This window comes from Cebus imitator, unplaced genomic scaffold, assembly GCF_001604975.1.
Source record: "Cebus imitator isolate Cc_AM_T3 unplaced genomic scaffold, Cebus_imitator-1.0 Scaffold451, whole genome shotgun sequence".
Lineage (NCBI taxonomy): Eukaryota > Metazoa > Chordata > Mammalia > Primates > Cebidae > Cebus > Cebus imitator.
Genome location: NW_016107766.1, coordinates 136812 through 155436, shown reverse-complemented (window position 1 = coordinate 155436; position 18625 = coordinate 136812). Strand labels below are relative to the sequence as shown.

Below are 18625 nucleotides of genomic sequence, written 5' to 3'. Positions count from 1 at the left end.
AAATTGCTGTTTTAAGGTATTATGAGCTCCCACACAAGATGAAGCTTTTGCCAATATGAAATATTTGAAAGCTTCAGGTTTGATTTGGAGAATATTTTGATGCTTATTTCATGTTTCAGTTAGAGAATTTTCTTGTCTACAGAAACCTAGTCCTTTTTTTAGGGATTCAATTTTATATTTATAAAGTAAAATATTAACCTGGACTTAGTACATTTTGCTCTGAAAACTCTAACATGTGTTAACATTTTATTTAAATTATTGATGGGAAATTCACAGTAGATTTGAAAACCAGGTGACTTTATTTCTGATCAGAGGTCGTTATTGTTTCTTTGCTGTTCTTTCCAGGCAGTGAGGGAAACACCACTGATTTTCCTCATTGATGAGGCCCAGTATATGGATGCCGCTTCCTGGGAATTTTTGAAAACGTTGCTCTCCAGTATGCCCATCATCATGGTGATGGCATTGACCCCTATCTTCACCCTGTGTGGCTGGGCCCAGCATTTCCTTCAGAGCCTTCAGGCTGTCCTTATGCCTATTTCGAAATTGGCAACAACCTCACTGTTGAGAATGGCATGTTGGGAACTAGGGGTGGTGAGCATCCCCCAAGAGCTGCAGATGTGAGTGGCTAGGACTAGCTGAGCACTTCATTAAGGGAGGAGCCAGTGCCATAGTATAAGTGAGAAGGCACAGGTCTTACTGGAATTGGGGGAGAGAATGGTATTAGTAACCATGATGAGGCCCCAAGGCTAGATTTAAGGGAAACAGTCTTCTTGTAATCAAGTAAGGGGCTGCCTCCCTGGGCTCTCCACCTAGATTTTCACAAGACAATTAGGACTTGGGTGGCTTGCTTCATGTGTCAGTTATATGTGATCAGGCCACTTTCTGCCAGACCCTTTAGCAAGGAGATGTTTGTTTCTTTCAACATCAATAAAAGCAAAATAGTTGAGAAAGAAAAGTTATTGCCAAGATGCATTTCAAGGCCAATAAGAAATTACTTTTTTACATTTCTGTGCCTCTGCCCCACTCTATTAGTGTTTGTCATGAAGAGCTGACTTTAACAAAAGAAGATTCCTCAGTATGAAGTACTGTTATGTTTGGCTCCGCTGAAGTGATCATCTGTAATGTGAAATACCTTACCTCCCTGCAGCTACCTTCACAGGTGCTTTGGAAACCCCCTTTATTGTGAGGTCCTGTGCCAAGACCTTCTCTGTAAGGACATATTGCTCTTTCATGACCTACAAAAGGAGGAAGAGGAAAACAGCAAGTGGGAAAATCTCTCAGGTAAGCTTAATTTCCCAGAGTTCTACCCTGGTCCAGCTGCTGAAGTTCATTCTCAAACATGACATCTCTTGGCCTTTACAAGGTACATGCTTTTTCTTTGCTAACATTATAGGCCACACTAGGCCTTACAAGATAAGCACACAATGCAAATATTATACAACTAGGGTGAAAACACTCAAGACTTGCCTCGGATAACTTAATCCAGTAAATCTACAGTAGTTCCTTTTATAAGCAGCCCAGGAGGTGGGGCTGGGAAAGTCCAGAGTAAAGAATTGTCCACTATTGAAGAGAAGAATGACTTGAGGATTTGGGTAGGGGATGGAAGAAGGGATGAGAGTAGTAGAGGAATAAAGAGTAGAAGTATGTATAAAAGCAGAAAGGCATCCCAGAGCTGTGAAGTAATAGAAGCAAAAGCTGTTATAAGGTGAACAGGAATAGTGATTAGTTGTAAGATACCAAATGGTACAGGGAATGTTGTTAGTTTATAAGAGAAAATTAGAGAACAGGTAGACAGGTGGGGTAAAACACTTTAAACCACAGTACAATTCCAGTCATCTTCATCCTTTAGGTTTTTTGTTTTTTTTTTACTAAATCATTATATTTTGCATCTTTAAAACTACAGTCTCTGAGAATGGTGCTTTCCTCAGTCATAGCCTTTTTTCTTTATAGCCGTTGCCATGAAATCCACAATGTATAGTATTTATCCTGCCAACTCTGAAGAAGGTCAGGAACTTTATGTCTGCACAGTCAAGGATGATGTGAACTTGGATACAGTGCTTCTCCCACCCTTTTTGAAAGGTAAGTCCCTTGAAGACCTCAAGTGAACCAATTACAGATATCATTGCAATTTGTAATTTGCTGGGTGGTTGAGTATAGGTCTCTGATTATCATCCTGGCTTCATTTCTTCTGATAAAGAAATCTACCTTCTAGAAATAAGTTCTGGCATTGACTGAAGAGCTCTTTGAAGACTTGTAATGTTACTTGATTAAGCTTTTACTTAAGTGAGCTCATTGTTCTCTTTGGGACTGGCTGATGACCTGGAAAAGTTTTCCAATTATTTAATAAAAAATAGGTCCTGAGTTTCCCTTTGTACATATTCTTTTTTCAGAGTAGACAGTAAGCAAATGAGATAATGTTGCTGAGATTTAAGAAAATCCATGGTGTTAGTGAAGATACAATGTTATGCACATAGCAAGAGTTTAATAAAAAAAAGAGTGCAAAGTAGAATGACTGATGCCATAAAGAATAAAGAAGCCATCAGAATCGGGTAGGCATAGTTGGAGAGGGGGTGTTCTTCTTAGAAATGAATTGTTTCTTATTTTCATATTTTATTCAAGTGTCTGGTGGGCAAGGTACTAATACTTGAGGAATATTGTGATGAACAAGCATACCTTCAAGTATAGTATGGTCTTGTTGAGAAAATAAGACACAGACATGAAACAGCAGTACAGCACACCATGGTAGGTAAGGGCCAGAGCTCTAGAGTCAGAAAACCCGGGGCACCATGGGCTCCTGCACTTACTGGCTATGGAACTTTGAATAAGTTAGTCAACTTCTCACTCATCAGTCAAATGAAGATAATAATAGTTCCTACCTCATGGGGCTAGTTGAGGATTAAATGAAATAAATTATGACATATAATAAATATTCCATGACTGTTAACTATTACATTGTAAGCTCTTTACTCTGGAGGTTTTAGGTTCAACAGAGACAGTTTACAATGATACAACTATGATAGACCATACTTGGCAATGGCTTTCCTTACTTAGAAGGAAATACAGCATGCTAACAGGACAGCAGAAGGTACTTTTCTTCAGTGAAAGTTTTCACAGCAGTTTACCTAGCATTCCAGGGGCTAATCTCTGGAGCCTCAAGTAATAGCTCAGCTATGGTGAATGAAACCATGACTCATGGGTGCTTAGAGGACCAACTAAAGGCTTCATCTCCTATAATGGTCCAAACAGGCATCACTTTCAGGCTCTGCAAGGGGCATGGCCTATTACAAGAATTACTGTACCCAAGGAAACCCAAATCTGTGGCTTACCGCAAGTTAATTCAGTTTTCCCAGTCCAAATTCAGTTTCCCAATTAGAGGTTATCCTTAGCATAAGCAATGTTACCTGGTAACACAGCTGATATTCTAAGTGTTCCTAGGAAACAGCTAGAAAATAAACCCAAGGTAAACATTTTCAGGTAAGGAAAAAGGGCTTGTGAATTCACAAACTAAAATGAGTAGCTCAAAAACCCTTGGTCAAGATAAAAGGCCAAAGCTACATTGTGAAAGCCCATATATAAGTTGTAAAAGTGCTTAAGAAGGGGACTAGCATGATTATATTTGTACCTTAGATATATAATTCTGCTACCAGTTAATATATTATTGGAATAAGAATGGGAGGAAATTAGAGATGTACAAAACAGGGTATTGTAATGATCCAGATGAAAAAGAGTATTTGTACTAACATTGTTTAGGAAAAAACATACTCAAAAGAATGAGTGAGTAACCATTAGGTTGTGACAGAAAGGAAAAAAGTTAGAATTATCTTAACGTTTGGGGCTTGGTGAATACTAATTTAATACTAATATTTATGTTACAATGTAGAGAGATATATTGAATGGCTTGAAGTTAAGGTATTTACAGTTATCAGAGATCTGAGACAGGAAGCCTGACCTACATGTTTAGTTGAAAATAAGAAGAAAAGGTTCTGGATACTAATAGGTCAAGCAAATGGGAAGCATTACTGTAGCTGAGTGATGAGTTTTCGGTCTACTGAAAAAAGCTTTTGGTGACCATGGGAGAACAGCTTTAGTAGCGTAGTAAAAACCTAACTGTTGTTGGTAGAGCAATGAATGGAAAATGAAGACATAGCTATAAGGCTCTTGCAAGAAGTTTGACTAAGTGGAGAAGGGCAGATTGAGGTGGGGGCATTAGAGAGGGGTAGGTGAAAAGCATATCTTTTTTTAAAAGGCACAGATTTTCAACATGATGTATTCTAGATTTGTGGAAATCTTGTTCATTGCTGATTGACTGATTAATTTTGGCAGAAATAGCAGTAAGCCAACTTGATCAACTGAGCCCAGAGGAACAGCTGCTGGTCAAATGTGCTGCCATCATTGGTCACTCCTTCCATACAGATCTGTTGCAGCACCTCCTGCCTGGCTGGGATAAAAATAAGCTACTTCAGGTGTTGAGAGCTCTTGTGGATATACATGTGCTCTGCTGGTCTGAGAGGAGCCAAGAGCCTCCGAATGAGCCCATATTAGTGCCTTCCTCTATCAACATCACTGATCAAACCAAAGAGAAGACAAAGTTAGGTAAGGAAGGGCTGTTCCCTTTTTCTCAGATCTGAACAAAGAGTCCCTATGGGGGTATCTGTGTTCAGAAAGACCATCAATAGCGTATATCAAGGGGTTCTCTAATTTGTTTGTTTAAAGATGGTGTTTTGTTATGTTGCCCAGGTTGTAATTCTTGGGCTCAACAGGTGCATACCATCACCCCGTTTGAGGGCATCTCTCTCAAAGCCTATGACTAAGAAACAAAGAGAAAATTATCATTTAAACCATGGAGACATGGATATAGTGAAAAATTTATATGCTGTATTTTTCAGACTTGTCTTCATTTCAGAAATTCTAGCTCTTTGTTAACCCAGGTGTTAGTATTTTGTTTTGATTTTTGTTCAGAAAATATTGACATAATCTTTTATTGGATTCTAGGTGCAAAGCATGAGATAAAAGGATAAACCATCCCCAATTTCAGAAACTCACAAGGAAGACAAACATATGTGGTGTTGAAACAGACTCATGTCTTGAACTTTCCACCTGAAAAAATAAAATTGTAGCATGGACTATCCAAAGCACATATAATTTTCCTTTGACTTTGAAATATGTTTGGACCCTATATTTAAACAGAGCATTCCCTATGATTTAACATTTATAATAATTTGAAGTAAAATCTCTATTTGGGAGAAACTATTATTAAATCAGTGGTATATTTTTGTACCGTTGATCATTTCTCCTCTGTTATACTTTATACTAGACATGGTCAATATCAATCTCAGAATAATGCAAACATTTGTATACAAAGGAGGCAGTAATATCACCCTAAATTTACAAATAGAATTTTCTTCTACCCTAGCAGCCATGTGCTTGGGAGTTTGCCATATTGAAGCTCAAAAAGTTTATAAGGGAAAATCTCACTTAGATTTTCCTAAATTTCAGGTGGTGATTCAGCCTCTTTTCTCACACTACAAGAAGAATTATCCCTACCTCAAACTGAGGTGTTGGAATTTGGAGTGCCTCTACTACGGGAAGCTGCTTGGGAGCTCTGTACCAAGGAACAACAGATAGCTCTGCACCTTGAATGTGCCTGCTTTCTCCAAGACTTGGCCTGCCGCTGTGGGAGCTGCCATGGAGGAGACTTTGTCCCTTTTCATCGTTTTGCAGTTTGTTCTACTAAGAGTTCCAAGGGGACCTCTGGATTCTGTACTTACAGAGGTGCTGGCTCAGTGCTAACACAAGTGATCACAGACAAATTGCAGCTGCCTTCTCCCCAAGGTAAACCCAGGAGGCAAAAAGAGGATATATTGGTATTCATGTATGTGGAGTTCTTCATCAAAAAGTTGAAACCAGATTAAGGGAGAAAAGTAGATAGAAAGAATCACTTATTTATTCCTGAAGTACTAGAGATTAAAAAAAAATGTAATCTAAGAATTAAAAGCAACATTAGAGATCATATTTGTTTTGGTTGGCAATCTTGGGCAACTTACTTAACCTCAATCAATTGGGGACAGTAATAATATCAACTTCATGGGCTCGGTGTGGTGGCTCATGCCTGTAATCCTAGCATTTTGAGAGGCTGAGGCAGGTGGATTGCTTGAGGTCAGGAGTTCAAAAGCAGCCTAGCCAACATGGTGAAACTCCACCTCTACTAAAAACATAAAATAGCCCAGTGTGCTTGTGTGCACCTGTAGTCTCAGCTACTCAGGAGACTGAGGCACGATATTCGCTTGAACCTGGGAGATGGAGGTTGCAGTGAGCCGAGATTGCACCACTGCACTCTAGCCTGGGCGACAGAGTGAGACTCTCTCTCAAAAAAATTAATTAATTAATAATAACAATACCAATTTTACTGGGTCATTGTGGGGATTAAATTAGTTAATGTAGTATGCTCTGAACAGTGCTAGACATATGGTGAGTGCTCAATACACTTTAGCTATCGTTTTGGTAATTACTATTATTTTTCAGCTCAGTAGAGCTGAAAAAATATTTTCAACTCATATTGAGTCCTTGTGTGTATCAGATTCTGTGCTAAGGAATATGATGTGAATAAGCCTTGGTCTTTGCACTCCTGAAGCTATCTGTTTGGGGGTTACTAGAGACAGAGAGATAGAGAATTCTAGTATGGCATGGTAAAAGCAATGAAAATGAGAAGGGGCCCTTAACTCAGCCAGGGAAATACGTCGGTGAAGACTCTCCTTTGAAGTAGATCATGTCAGAATTGTGTCTTGAGGGATAAGGAGGAGTTAGATACCTGAAGAAGGTTTTAATAGCGAATAGATGTTCACCACAGCCTGATAAACTGTATCCCAGATGAGTTCATTCATCTTTGTTTTAACCTTTTCAGTCAGCTTACCATACAGAACAACTCATTGCCTCCAGCTGTCAGAAAGTTTCTTCTTTCATAAGCATGTAAGCTGCCTCCTTTCAGCTTCACCTATGTTCCATAATTATACCCTCTTCCATACCTGACGATAGCTATCAAGACCCAACCAGATCCTCTCCCTACTTTGGTAAAAGAGGAGTACTGGGGGTGGGGTGATGGTATGTGGAAAATGATAGATAGTTGCTGGCAAAGGGCTAAAATGAGGGATTTGGTGTATGATCCTAATTCCTCTTCTAGCTATAACATCACAACTATGAAGGTAGACCAATGACTTGGAGCAATTAGTCGTTGGTTGCTGAGCTCTATGGGCTTTTGCACCTTTTGTGCTTTCCAGAGTCTAGTATTATGAAGAAATTGTGCTATTGTTCATATTTCCTGTGTGACTTTTTGTTTTTGACAGTTTTTTTGCTTTGGATTAGACAGCCTGGTCCATCTATAGGAAAAAGGCTCAAGACCTTCTCAGCCCAGCAGAACCCTGAGGAGGCTTCCCAGACCTGAGGCCTTTGTGCATAGCCATTACATAGCAGGCACTGTCTGACTCCAGAGGGTACTATTACAGAGGCTATGATATGATGGTGCCTCTTGGAGTTGTGTACTGCAGTAGGGCTGCCAGTATCCTCTGTTATCTTAGCTGTGACTTAACATCATTATCATCAGAAAGCCAGTCCTTTTACTTAACCCAAATCCTCTCCAGAACAGTTCTCTTAGACTCCTTATCAATCCCACCATCCATGCTGTTAGTTCCAGTGGGTAACATCTCAACATCATTTCTAACAGTTGCTGTTGTGATCTATTAGAAGGCAGCCTCAAAGTAAGAGTCAAATCTGTAGGATAAAAAGGTTATTTAAAGGCCTGCTAGGTAAAGCTGGAAAGCTCTCTTGGTCACTGACTAGGGAAGTGTGGTATCTTGTACTATCACAATTTTCTTCACTTGGTTTTAGCCTATACAGTTCATTTTGATCTGGTCATGAACCTGATCCATACATATTCAGGGATTTCTACTATTAGAAATAGCCAGCAAACCAGGATGGACACATTCTTTATTTTTCCTTCATTTTGAAAACACTGAGTGCATCTTTCAAAAACAGAACTCATTTGAAAGTTTGGGAATGAAGAGAGTTACTATTTGAATCACAAGCAGTTGTGAAGGAATTTACAAAATACCATCTTAATTTTGTGTTATAAACTGCAGAGGAAAGGTAGTCAGGAATTTAAAATGTCCTCAGTTCATCCAAACATGGAGAATTAATCATATTTTTTTCTCCCTACAGATAGTTTTCAGTTCCAGATGAAACCATCCAGAACTCAGGATGCCTTCTCAAATGAATGCTGCAGGTAGACAGAGATGCTCAGGGTGAACATGGAGGGGCCAAAAGTGACAGAAAGATGACCATTAAACTGAGCCACTTATGTCAGTTGCAGGTGGGCTGTCATGACTCTTATACTCAGCCCAGGATTCAGGTTAACAGAGAAGATTTGGAAAGGCAATTTTTGATTCTTTATAGGAAAGTTATTTCCTAATGGTTGAGAAAAACTTTCTTTAATACCTTTTTGTTTGTTTGTTTTGAGACAGAGTCTTGCTCTGTTGCCCAGGCTAGAGTGCAGTAGCATGATCTCAGCTCACTGCAACCTCCACCTCCTGGGTTCAAGCAATTCTCCTGCCTCAGCCTCCCAAGTAGCTGGAATTACAGGCACACCCCACCAGGCTTGGCTAATTTTTGTATTTTTAGTAGCAGCATGATTTCACCATGTTGGCCAGGCTGATCTTGAACTCCTGACCTCAAGTGATCCACCCACCTTGGCCTCCCAAAGTGCTGGGATTACAGGCATGAGCCATCGTACCCAGCCTTTTAATAGCTTTTAAATTCATTTTATAAGTAGCATATTTTTTTCCAGCTAGAAATTTGTCTTCTCAATTCTTTTTACCCCAGAGGATACTAAAATGAATATACATTTCCTAACCATGTACTTCCTGGGTCTCTGATGTTTATCAGTGTTCGATGTTCCTACCTAGAGCTCAGCAGCCACTCTACATACAGTTTTTCATCCCACTTATTTAATTTGATTTCTTACTATTTTCAAACAAAAATCCATTCTACATGAACCACCCCCACACTAACCTGTATGTCTTTGTTCACACAATTCTCCCTTGTTAAATGCTGAGTGACCTCTACATCTCACCAGCCTTCAAGGCCCTCCTCAGTCTCCACTTTGTTTAGATTATTATAGCTCAGAGAGGTCTGACTTTTGAGCTCAGCATGCCTGTGAAAAGTGCACTAGATTAGTAGTCAGAGAGTTAAGCTCTAGTTTTGGTTCTACTTCTCAGTAGCTATGAAGCCATATGTAATCTCTTGGAGTCCCAATGACCTAAAGGAGATAATTCTTGTCTGCCTGAATGACAGGGTTGTTATAGGATAAAATGTGGTATTAGAAAATGCAAATATGCTAACAGAAAAAAAATGTATCATTATTTATTGCCTTGTATCATTTTTTATGTTTAATTTAACATTTAGATTATTTAACTATTCAAGCGTGGTATTTCCCCATTTAGATTGAGGTATTTAGATTGGATTTCAGGTTTTAAAAATTCCTAATAGAGCTTTGCAGTTATAGCTCTGGTTCCTGACTTTTACATTTTTATGGAGTAATGGAGAAGGATAGACAAAGAATTAATGAATGATACCAGAAAGCTTCCTGGAAAAGGTGACTTTGAGACCTGGTAATGCCCAAATAAAGGTTGCCATTCTCAGTTATTCGTTTTCTTTCCACAAAGAACAGAGGAAGAGTTCCTAGATCAAGTGAAGAGGAAGCTGGCTCAGACCAGCCCTGAGACAGACCTGTTGACCACAAAGCCTTGTCACTGTAAGGATATCCTGGAGTTAGTGCTCTCACCCCTCACCCAGCATTGCTTGGTCATTGGAGAAACCACCTGTGCATTTTATTACCTGCTAGAGGCTGCAGCTGCCTCCTTGGACCTGTCAGATAGTCACATGGTGAGCAGGTTCTGCAATCCACCCTTCAGCTGAGCCTTTTACTGAGCATTTGATTGAGATTTCTTAACATCATAACCATGAGTGAAAAGTGGAAGAAAGTAGGAGAGGGAGAAGAGCTGGAAAGAAGGCAGGAAAAAAAATGAAGTGGGAATGTGGTAGCGGAATAGCACCAACCCATGTCAGCACTGCCCCCGACTCTTGCACAAGCAGTCCAGCTCCTGTTTCTAGCTTGAAATCCAAATTGTATTCAAATTCTGATTTTGACTCTCGTCATAACCTTACTCCAGCCTTTGCCCTAATCTCACTCCAGCATCATCCTAATCCTAATTCAGTTTCTTTATCCCTTGCCCTGTTTGTAGGCCTTCTTTTATTTGAGGAAGGCAAGCAGTCTTCTGGGCCAACCCTCAGCATTTTCATTTTTGAAAAAACACAAGGCGAAGATCTGTCAGTTTGAGGAGGCCACTTTCTGCTGTTTTCTGTCAGAGGTGAGGGCAGAGGGTGACCTTGAAGTGCTGGCTATTTCTCCTTGAGGGTTACCTTATTATTTCTTTTAAAATCATTTTGTGTTTTTATGTACGATTGTAAATGTGATAATGTGATAAAAGGTTATACACATTTAAAACGTTCATACACATTCTCAGCAAACTAACACAAGAATGGAAAACCAAACACCATGTGTTCTCACTCATAAGTGGGAGTTGAACAATGAGAACACATGGTCACAGGGAGGGGAACATCACACACTGGAACCTGTTGGGGGCTGGGGGGCGAGGAGAGGGATAGCATTAGGAGAAATACCTAATGTAGATGACGGGTTGATGAGTGTAGCAAACCATCATGGCATGTGTATACCTATATAACAAACCCTTACATTTTGCATATGTACCCCAGAACTAAAAGTATAATAAAGAGAATAATAAATAAAATATGGAAATATATAATAGGTAGAAAGTGAAAGAGCTCCCACTAATCCTACTCCCTGTACCATAATTAATAATTGTATGCATGTTCCACCAACTGTACACACACAGCTATATCATTATTGTTTTCCATTATTTTTCATAGGATCATATTCTACATTTTCTTGTTCTTGCAGCTTGCATTTATTCTTAATAGTTCAGATTGAACATGTTTACATATTGGTGTGCATACTGTTCCACCACATAGTTACAACTACCAAGTACTCCATTGGCTAGATCATAGCTTAGCTACTCCCTTCTTCAGGTGCATTTTGGTTATCTCTAATTTGGAGGTTATTATTAACATTACTATAGTGACTATTCTTCTTAAATATCTCTTTCTCCCCTTGTGAGAGTGTTTTCTGTAAGAGAAATTTTCAAAGGTGGAAATATTAAGGCACAATTTTAAAATTAATAAATACATCACCAAATTGCCAACCAAAAATATTATATTAACTCAAGTTTTTCCCACTTCTTCATATCCTTAATAACATCAGTTACTATCAGTCTTTTCTAACCTTGCTAATTCCCAGACAAAGTTACATTGTTTTAATGTTTCTCTTAATTAAGATACATCATTCTTCTATGTTTATTTGTCATTTATATTTCTTTGTGAATTATCCATTTATGTTCATTGAAGTAGATATAAGATAATTTTCTCATTGGAGGATATGTAAACTAATTTTAATGTAAACCGTAAGATAATTTGGTTAGGAGAGTAAACTTAATGTACATAATGTCTTGAAAGACAAAGGAAATATTAGAGCTGTCACGTTGAATTATTTATGTTTCAACCAAGAGGTCTTCAGAGCAAAGTTAAATAATTATTCTTTCCCTTTATAAGAGAAAGTTATTGTACAGTCCTCCCAAGATTGTTCTAGAATCATGTAGACTTTATCACTTTCTTGAGGAATTCAGCCTTAGAATGTGAAGATACTGGATAACTTCAAGGTAGTTCCCCAGCTCCCATTCCACATCTACTATGGTTCAACCTGTTTAGGAAGGAGAGAGAAAGGATTTGGTGATATTATAGATGCTTTCCATGCCATGTGAGAGCATCTGGGTCTCCACTCAAATGATGATGCCATCTCAGTCTAGCAACATCGTATTTTAAATCACAGCCTTCCTCTACTGCCCACTGACAAATGTGCGGGAGATGAGAAAGGAGGATGCTTTTGCCATAATCCTATTTTCTCAACCCTTTACTTGCTTTTTGCCATACTGATGCTTGTTAGTGTGACTGCTAACCAGGCTGTGCTCTAGCTCAGCTCACTCTAGCACCTCAGAGCATAGCCTGGTTGGTAGTCACACTAACAAGGACCTCAATTACCCCAATTACACATCTCAAAAGAGCCAGTGTGTTATATCCAAAACCTTATATTTACATTACTTCTTCTTGTTTTCCCATCTCCAGGTCTGTTTCAGCATGGGACACATTACTTTAGCCAAAAAATTGGCTAGGAAAGCCCTTCTACTGCTGAAAAGGAATTTCCCTCAGACCTGGTTTGGTGTCCTTTTCCAGATATTCCTGGAAAAGTATTGGCATTCCTGTTCCCCAAGCCAACCTCCAAATAATCCTAGTGAGAGGTGAGAAGGCTCCCTAAAACTGTAGTTAACTGGCCTGAGCTTTGCCTTTTTTTTTTTTTTTACCTAAAACTACTCTTTTACAATCAAGTAATCTTCAAGTATCTAACAGGCAAGCAGATAAAAAGACATACAACAGTCAGCATACATATATGTGCATGTAACAGATAAGTGTATAACATACAGTTCTCACTCTTCCATCTTACTCCCCCAGCCAATTACATGTAACAAATAGGGATTCAAAGAAAGAATCTTTTTTTGAAACCTCTCTCTGAACTTTTCTTGATCAAGAGAGACTAATTAAAATGGCATATGAGGTTAGGAGTAGTGGGATCCAAGAACTGTTTCCGCATTTGGACATCTGTAGATGGCCCCATGATAAGTATACTTGGAGCTTTTATGGGGAGGGAAGGTTGGGCATTAGTAAAGAATAAGGGTGTGCTAACCACCCTGTGCCTCAAAACAGTAAGAAGAAGTTGGCAGTCCTGCAGCAGCAGGTGCATTGCCTCTCCCTACTCTGGCAGCTCTATAACCTGGAGACCACAGCCAGTAGCTGCAGGTTTGCTTGCCTCGCTACTCTCATGCAGAAAAATTCAGCCGAGGAGCTTGCAAATGAAGCCCAGGTAAGCAAGTCCTTGCTTTACCTTTGGATCTCACTTAGAAACCTCAAGTGCTGTGGAGAAAGAGCCTGCCAAGTTCCTGGTTTTAGCATGGTTCCACAATAACCCAGACTTAACTGGACAACACTGATCATGTGTTCAAGCGAGGTTTCTTAATTTGCAGTTTATAGATGGGTTTCCAGGTATGAGATTATCTGTGAACTCTCTGAACTGAATGCAGAATTTTATGTGTATATTCAAAAGAACCTTTGGGGGCTGGCAGGAGGAAGAAAAGGGGTCATAGCTTTCATCAGATTCTCAAAGAAGCCTGTGATCTAAAAAAAGGATTTGAAACTGCTGATTTAGGAAAAAAAACAAAAGAAAATGTGTCTTCCTAATTTTAGTGTCTTATCTTTCTGTCTTATCCACATATGCAATAGCAAACTATTTGGTGAACACCTCTTATATGCCAGGCACTGATCTTGACTCCAGGGAAATATAATAAGTAATATATACAGCATATTGGGTGATAATCAATGCAGTAGAGAAAATTAAGTGGAGACAAGGGGATATGGGATTCTGTGAGGTGAAGGATGGGGTATCGTTTTGAATAAGGTGGTCAGAGAAAGCTTTACTGAGAAGGTGACATGAGTAAATATCTGAAGGAGGCAAGAAAGCCGGGCTGTCTGTGAGTAGAGTATTCAGGCAGAAAGCACAGTAAATGCCCAAGGCATACCCTCTGTGTTTGAAGGACAGCGTGACTGGAGGGGAGGAAGAGGAAGCGAGTGAGCCAAGAGATGAGGTCAGAAAGACTGGGAAGGGGTGGGATAGCAAATGTTGCAGACCTTAGATAGGCCACGGTAGGAGTTTTGGCTTTTACTCTGAAAGAGATGGGAAGCCATTAATGGGTTCTGAGAAGAGGAGTGATAGGATCTACTTATATTTTAATTAGATCATCTGTCTACTGTATTGAAAGTGTCCTGAAGGGGACAAGGAAGGAAGCAGGGAGACCAGTTAGGAGGCTATTGCAGTAATATAAGCAAGAGATGGTGGTGGCTTGGATTATTGTGGTGGAAAAATAAGTTGAGGGTGGTCTTTTGTCAAAATAGAGCCAACAGGATTCACTCATGGATCAGTTCTGGGATGTGAAGGAAAGAGTCAAGGATAATCCCAAAAGTTGTTAGTTGAACTTACAGAGGGATAGAGATGCTCTTAATTGGGATAGGGACATCTACAGGAAGAACAGATTTGGAGAAAGATTTGGGAGCTAGGCTTTGGAAATGCTTTATTTTAGATGCCTATTGGACATCCAGGTGGAGATGAGTCTGGTTAATACGAGTCCAGGTGAATACACAAGTCTGGGGTTCATGGGAGAGGTCTGAGCTGGAAATAGACATGTGGGAACCATTAGTGTGCAAATACTATTTAAAGCCATAGGACTGGGTGAGAACACCAAGGGAATGAGTATAGAAAAGAAAAAAGGTCCGAGGACTTTGTTAACAACCCCAGTATTAAAAGGTCAGAGTGGTGAGGAGAAATCAACAAAAGAAATTGAGAATAAGTTGCCAGGGAGACAAAACCAAGAGAGCATGACATCCTGGAAAGCTAGGAAAGAGTGTTCCAAGAAGAGAACACTATGTCAAATGTGCATGTAGTCATATAGAAATCTAGGCAGCAGCCCTGAAGAGCTCTACAGAGCAAATATCAGAGGTCTTAAATTAGAGAAGACAAAGTAGTTTAATCATTGTTTTGAAGGGGAAAGTCATGGATTAGAGAGGAAAGGCAGAAGCATGTAGAGAAATTGGTTTGTTTAAAGACAGGCAGTGAGAATGATTCAATTAGAACTGCAGGGGTGAGAAGGAGCATATTTTTCCAGCTGGGTTGGAGGCAAGTGGTAGGGATACCAGGAGTTCAGACTGAGTGAGCAGCAAGGCACTATAATAGGCTCTTACAGAGGAAAGGAACAATATGGAAATGTCACGTGAATGTACAATGGGAATATTTTGCGCTGTGTTTGTTCTCCTGCAGGTTGTCTCTACCTATGTGGACCTCTCAGTTTTCCCAGACCATGGGCAACAAGGAGAAGTGGCTGCACTATGAGCAAATGGCCATTCAAAAAAGCAGTTTATGTTGATTCTTCAGGGAGGGATTGTTGGCCACAGCTCAGCTCATGCAGGCCCTTGCCTACACCAAGCTCTGCCTTGGCCACCTTGACTTCTCCATCAAGTTGGCTAATGGGACTTAGAGCTGGTGAGTCTAGGGCTTTTAGAGAGTACATGTTCACAGCTAGACCTCACACAGTGCTCTTGAACCTCCTCAGGTTTTCAAGCTCATGAGATATGCAGATACCTCAAGAAACCAGCTCTGGAGAATCTGGTCCTCTCAGTTCTCTTCAGATCTGCATTTCTGAAGAAGTATTAAGATCATTTTCTGTCATTTGTATTTGTTTTCTAAGAGGGGTGTGTATATTTTCCCAGAGAAGTTTGGAATGGAGAGGGAGATGCTGTTCTATTTCCACACCTGGGGATATCTTTCCCTTGGCCACTGCAGAAGCAGTATCTTAAGTGTGGAACAGTCAGGAGTGGAAATGCAGTCAGAGCTGCTATATATTCCTCAGTACTTGGGGCTCATGGACAACTTTTCTTCAAAAAAAATTCTGCGGGGAGATAGAAAACTGCAGCAGCTCAAGACCCTGGAAATTGCCTCAGAGGCAAATTCCCACCTCCTTTGCCTAAAGATGGGTCTGATCCCAGGCACAGATGTTCTCTATATAAATAGAGCTGTGAAGAGGAGATCTAGGAGTTGTTAGGCTGCTTTTAGGGTGTAAGACCCCTTCCTTTCCTACCCATCCCTCTTACTCCCTAGCTGGTCCCAGTGGCTCTGTCTCTTGGCACATTTGGTCTGTGTGTCCATGTGCTGGAGAGTCAGTGGGCACTCATTTCCCAGGGTTATGATGTCCTTGGCCTGGTCTGCTTTCATTCTGCTTGCTTAGATCTGCTGCTCTACAGAAAAGGTAAATCTTGCACAGGTCTCTGCTGTACTCCTGAGGGATTCAGACCTCAGATAGGGCTCTAGGTTTGGAATACAGGCAGTCATGAACCTGTCCCTCAGGCATGTTCTCTGCCTCTGACCTCTGGCTCCTTAAAGTCTGGGAACCATGCTGTGATTCAGGGGTGTCTGCCTTTGGGGTCTTGTTTCCTTCCCTGTATCACACACCTTCTGTACCCTAGTTCCTACACTGACAATATATGCTAGCCTCGTTACCTTCTGTGTTCACAGGATTGCTATGTCGGCCCTTTAGTGAGTGTCTGCATTTCGTTCAAATCTATGAGCACAGCTGTGTTCTAATCTCTCAGAGCAACATCATGCTGGGAGTCCATTCCTCCCTGGGCATGTGGTAATGTCTTACTCAAGGGCTGTGGGAAAGGATAGGCATTTAAGTCATTTAAGCTATCTCTCCCCACCAGGCAGGACTGTTGAATATCTCTAACCAACTTTTAAAGCCCATATACCTCCCATTCCCTCCTATCTTATTAGAAGGGCTCTTGTCCTTTAACAGGTTTTGGCCTATAGGTCAAGGGTTAAGTTTAGGTTTACATTTAAGTGCTAGAGTAACCCATAACAAGGCTGAATATAACTGGTCTCCTTTTAAGTTTCTTTGTATGTGAGTTAATAGCCTTGGTCACTTCCTTGTATGTGAGTTAATAGCCTTGGTCACTTTCTAACATCACTGCACTTCTGACTGTCCAGGAGGTCTTAGAGCCTTAAAGAAGTGACAATTTTAAGCAAAAGCCGTGGTTGGTAAGCAGTGGATATTGCTGAGAGCTGTTACTCTTTTCCTCCAGGTTTGCCCAGGAGTCACAATGGGACCTCTTTGAGCACTATTTTTCTAAGTCGTGCCAGTTGGTGAAAAGAACCAATGCCTCACTATTTGGTGCTCATGGCTTTGTCCGATTCCTAGAGTGCCATGTGTTAATGTTACAGAAAATGCCAGAGGGTATCTTCATGCATATTCCCCTAGAGCTTCGCAGCCAAACGCTCGAGGTACCTGTTTCTCAGCTGCCCTTCAACTCACACCTAACTCCCTTAGTTCTACCCTATGATGCTCTTTCTGCCACCGGAATCTCTTCCTTACTTTCCCTTTTACTGGCTCTGACTCCCTTTACTCTGAATCCTTTGTTTCTCCACATAGAAAGTTTCCACCTACCTTATGTATCCTTCCAGATATTATTGCATCTAGGTCTGGACTGGGTTTCTTAACTTTCCACCTTTGCCAGCTACTACTCAGTATCATTAAAATATTAACATTTAGCCCTGCTCAGTGAACCTATACTCTATGGTTCAGTCTATAATTTGACACATCTACCTACAGCCCTTCTGAGTCTAGAACACATTCCAGTTCCTCTGTATCCCCAAGTCAGTTTTCCAGGCCCACTTTGCCATCAGTAACTCCTCCCTGTTACCCTAGTCATGAGTGAATACGTTGAATGAGGACCTTTGTAAGTTCTGATGAAGTGGCATGTTAGGAAAATGAAGCACTAATCCCAGAGCTAATGTACCTTCTTTTCCTTTCAGTACTTTAAAGAGTTCTTCTCTCGATGTGTGACCTGCCCTGTCTACCACCAGTGAGTATCTGAGCTTAAGGCCTCTGCAATGAGTTGTGAAAAGAGAGAATTCATGTCCCTGACTAAGAGCGTCAGGCCTTTTGATACCTGCTTCACCAGGATTTGGATAAAAGGAGACTTTCTGGAGGAAGATAACTCTTAGAAATTTAGGAATACAGAGTAAGCAATTCTTCCTGGAACCCTTGTGTGAGAGACATAGAGACTGTCTTAGATTCTTACTCACAAGTAGTCAAAGGCTGCACCTCCGAAGTAAAAAGGGACACACAGATATAAGGAGTTAGTCCTTGCTCTAGAGGTAAGTATAGTCCTCTTCCTAGTGCTAGACCCTGCCTGGACAAACAGGAATACCTCACTATTATTAAACAGCAATGTCTTCAGCTTCTCTCAGCCCTTTGTTTCAGCATTGGTAACCCTTAGGCATAGAAAGTTCTTTGCTCTTAGGCAAAGCAATTGGGTTGTTTCCTTGAAGTAACTGGATGGTCACTAAGGAGAGAAAAAGGCCTTAGAAGTCACAATATAATGTCTATGAAGGTGAATGGTAAGATTAGGCAAGAAAAGGACAGGAAAGAATGTATTTCCTTTACTCATAGCCCTGCAAATCTCCTTTCCCAGGGCTGCTAGTTAAATTTGTCATTGCTGAGGGCATTCTTTGTATTTGTGACGTTCTTTATGTTCCTTCTCTCAGGATTTGACAGAGTGGATGATGTCAAGGAGAGAAGGATGCAAAAGAAACTCAAGATGTATGTGTTAAAACAGAAAAAACAATAATCTGAAGGGACCATGATTCTTTTATTGTATATAACATAAGGAAATGCCCCCAAATTCTCCTTTTAAAGCTATAGTGTACATATTAAGTATCCTAGCCTTTACAGTTACTGCTATTTATATCTTTATCCAAATAAAAGCCTATGTTTTCTGAAACATA

General features: G+C 40.3%; 1 protein-coding gene and 1 long non-coding RNA gene across 3 annotated transcripts; both read left to right on the top strand.

Moving 5' to 3' along the window:
* Positions 1-204: 204 nt before the first annotated feature.
* On the top strand, positions 205-8545 carry LOC108291386 (adenylate cyclase type 10-like). Of its 2 annotated transcripts, XM_017511752.2 has the most exons (5): positions 205-1281; positions 1951-2079; positions 4324-4593; positions 5497-5832; positions 8212-8545. In XM_017511752.2, the coding sequence occupies exons 2-5, from the start codon at positions 1959-1961 to the stop codon at positions 8277-8279; spliced, it is 795 nt and encodes a 264-aa protein (XP_017367241.2). In that variant the 5' UTR covers positions 205-1281; positions 1951-1958; the 3' UTR covers positions 8280-8545. The 2 variants fall into 2 exon arrangements, with proteins under 2 accessions (XP_017367241.2, XP_037588438.1); XM_037732510.1 differs by lacking the exon at positions 8212-8545 and having other exon boundaries at positions 5497-6010.
* Positions 8546-16137: 7592 nt separating this feature from the next.
* On the top strand, positions 16138-18623 carry LOC108291391. Its single transcript, XR_005197286.1, has 2 exons — positions 16138-17995; positions 18386-18623. It is a non-coding gene; the product is annotated as an uncharacterized LOC108291391 (long non-coding RNA).
* The last annotated feature ends 2 nt before the right edge of the window (positions 18624-18625 follow it).

Coding starts and splice junctions, on each gene's coding strand:
- LOC108291386 (XM_037732510.1), top strand. CDS start 1,959: ATGAAATCCACAATGTATAGTATTTATCCTGCCAACTCTGAAGAAGGT. Junction 2,080..4,323: donor TCTCCCACCCTTTTTGAAAG/GTAAGTCCCTTG, acceptor TAATTTTGGCAG/AAATAGCAGTAAGCCAACTT. Junction 4,594..5,496: donor CAAAGAGAAGACAAAGTTAG/GTAAGGAAGGGC, acceptor CCTAAATTTCAG/GTGGTGATTCAGCCTCTTTT.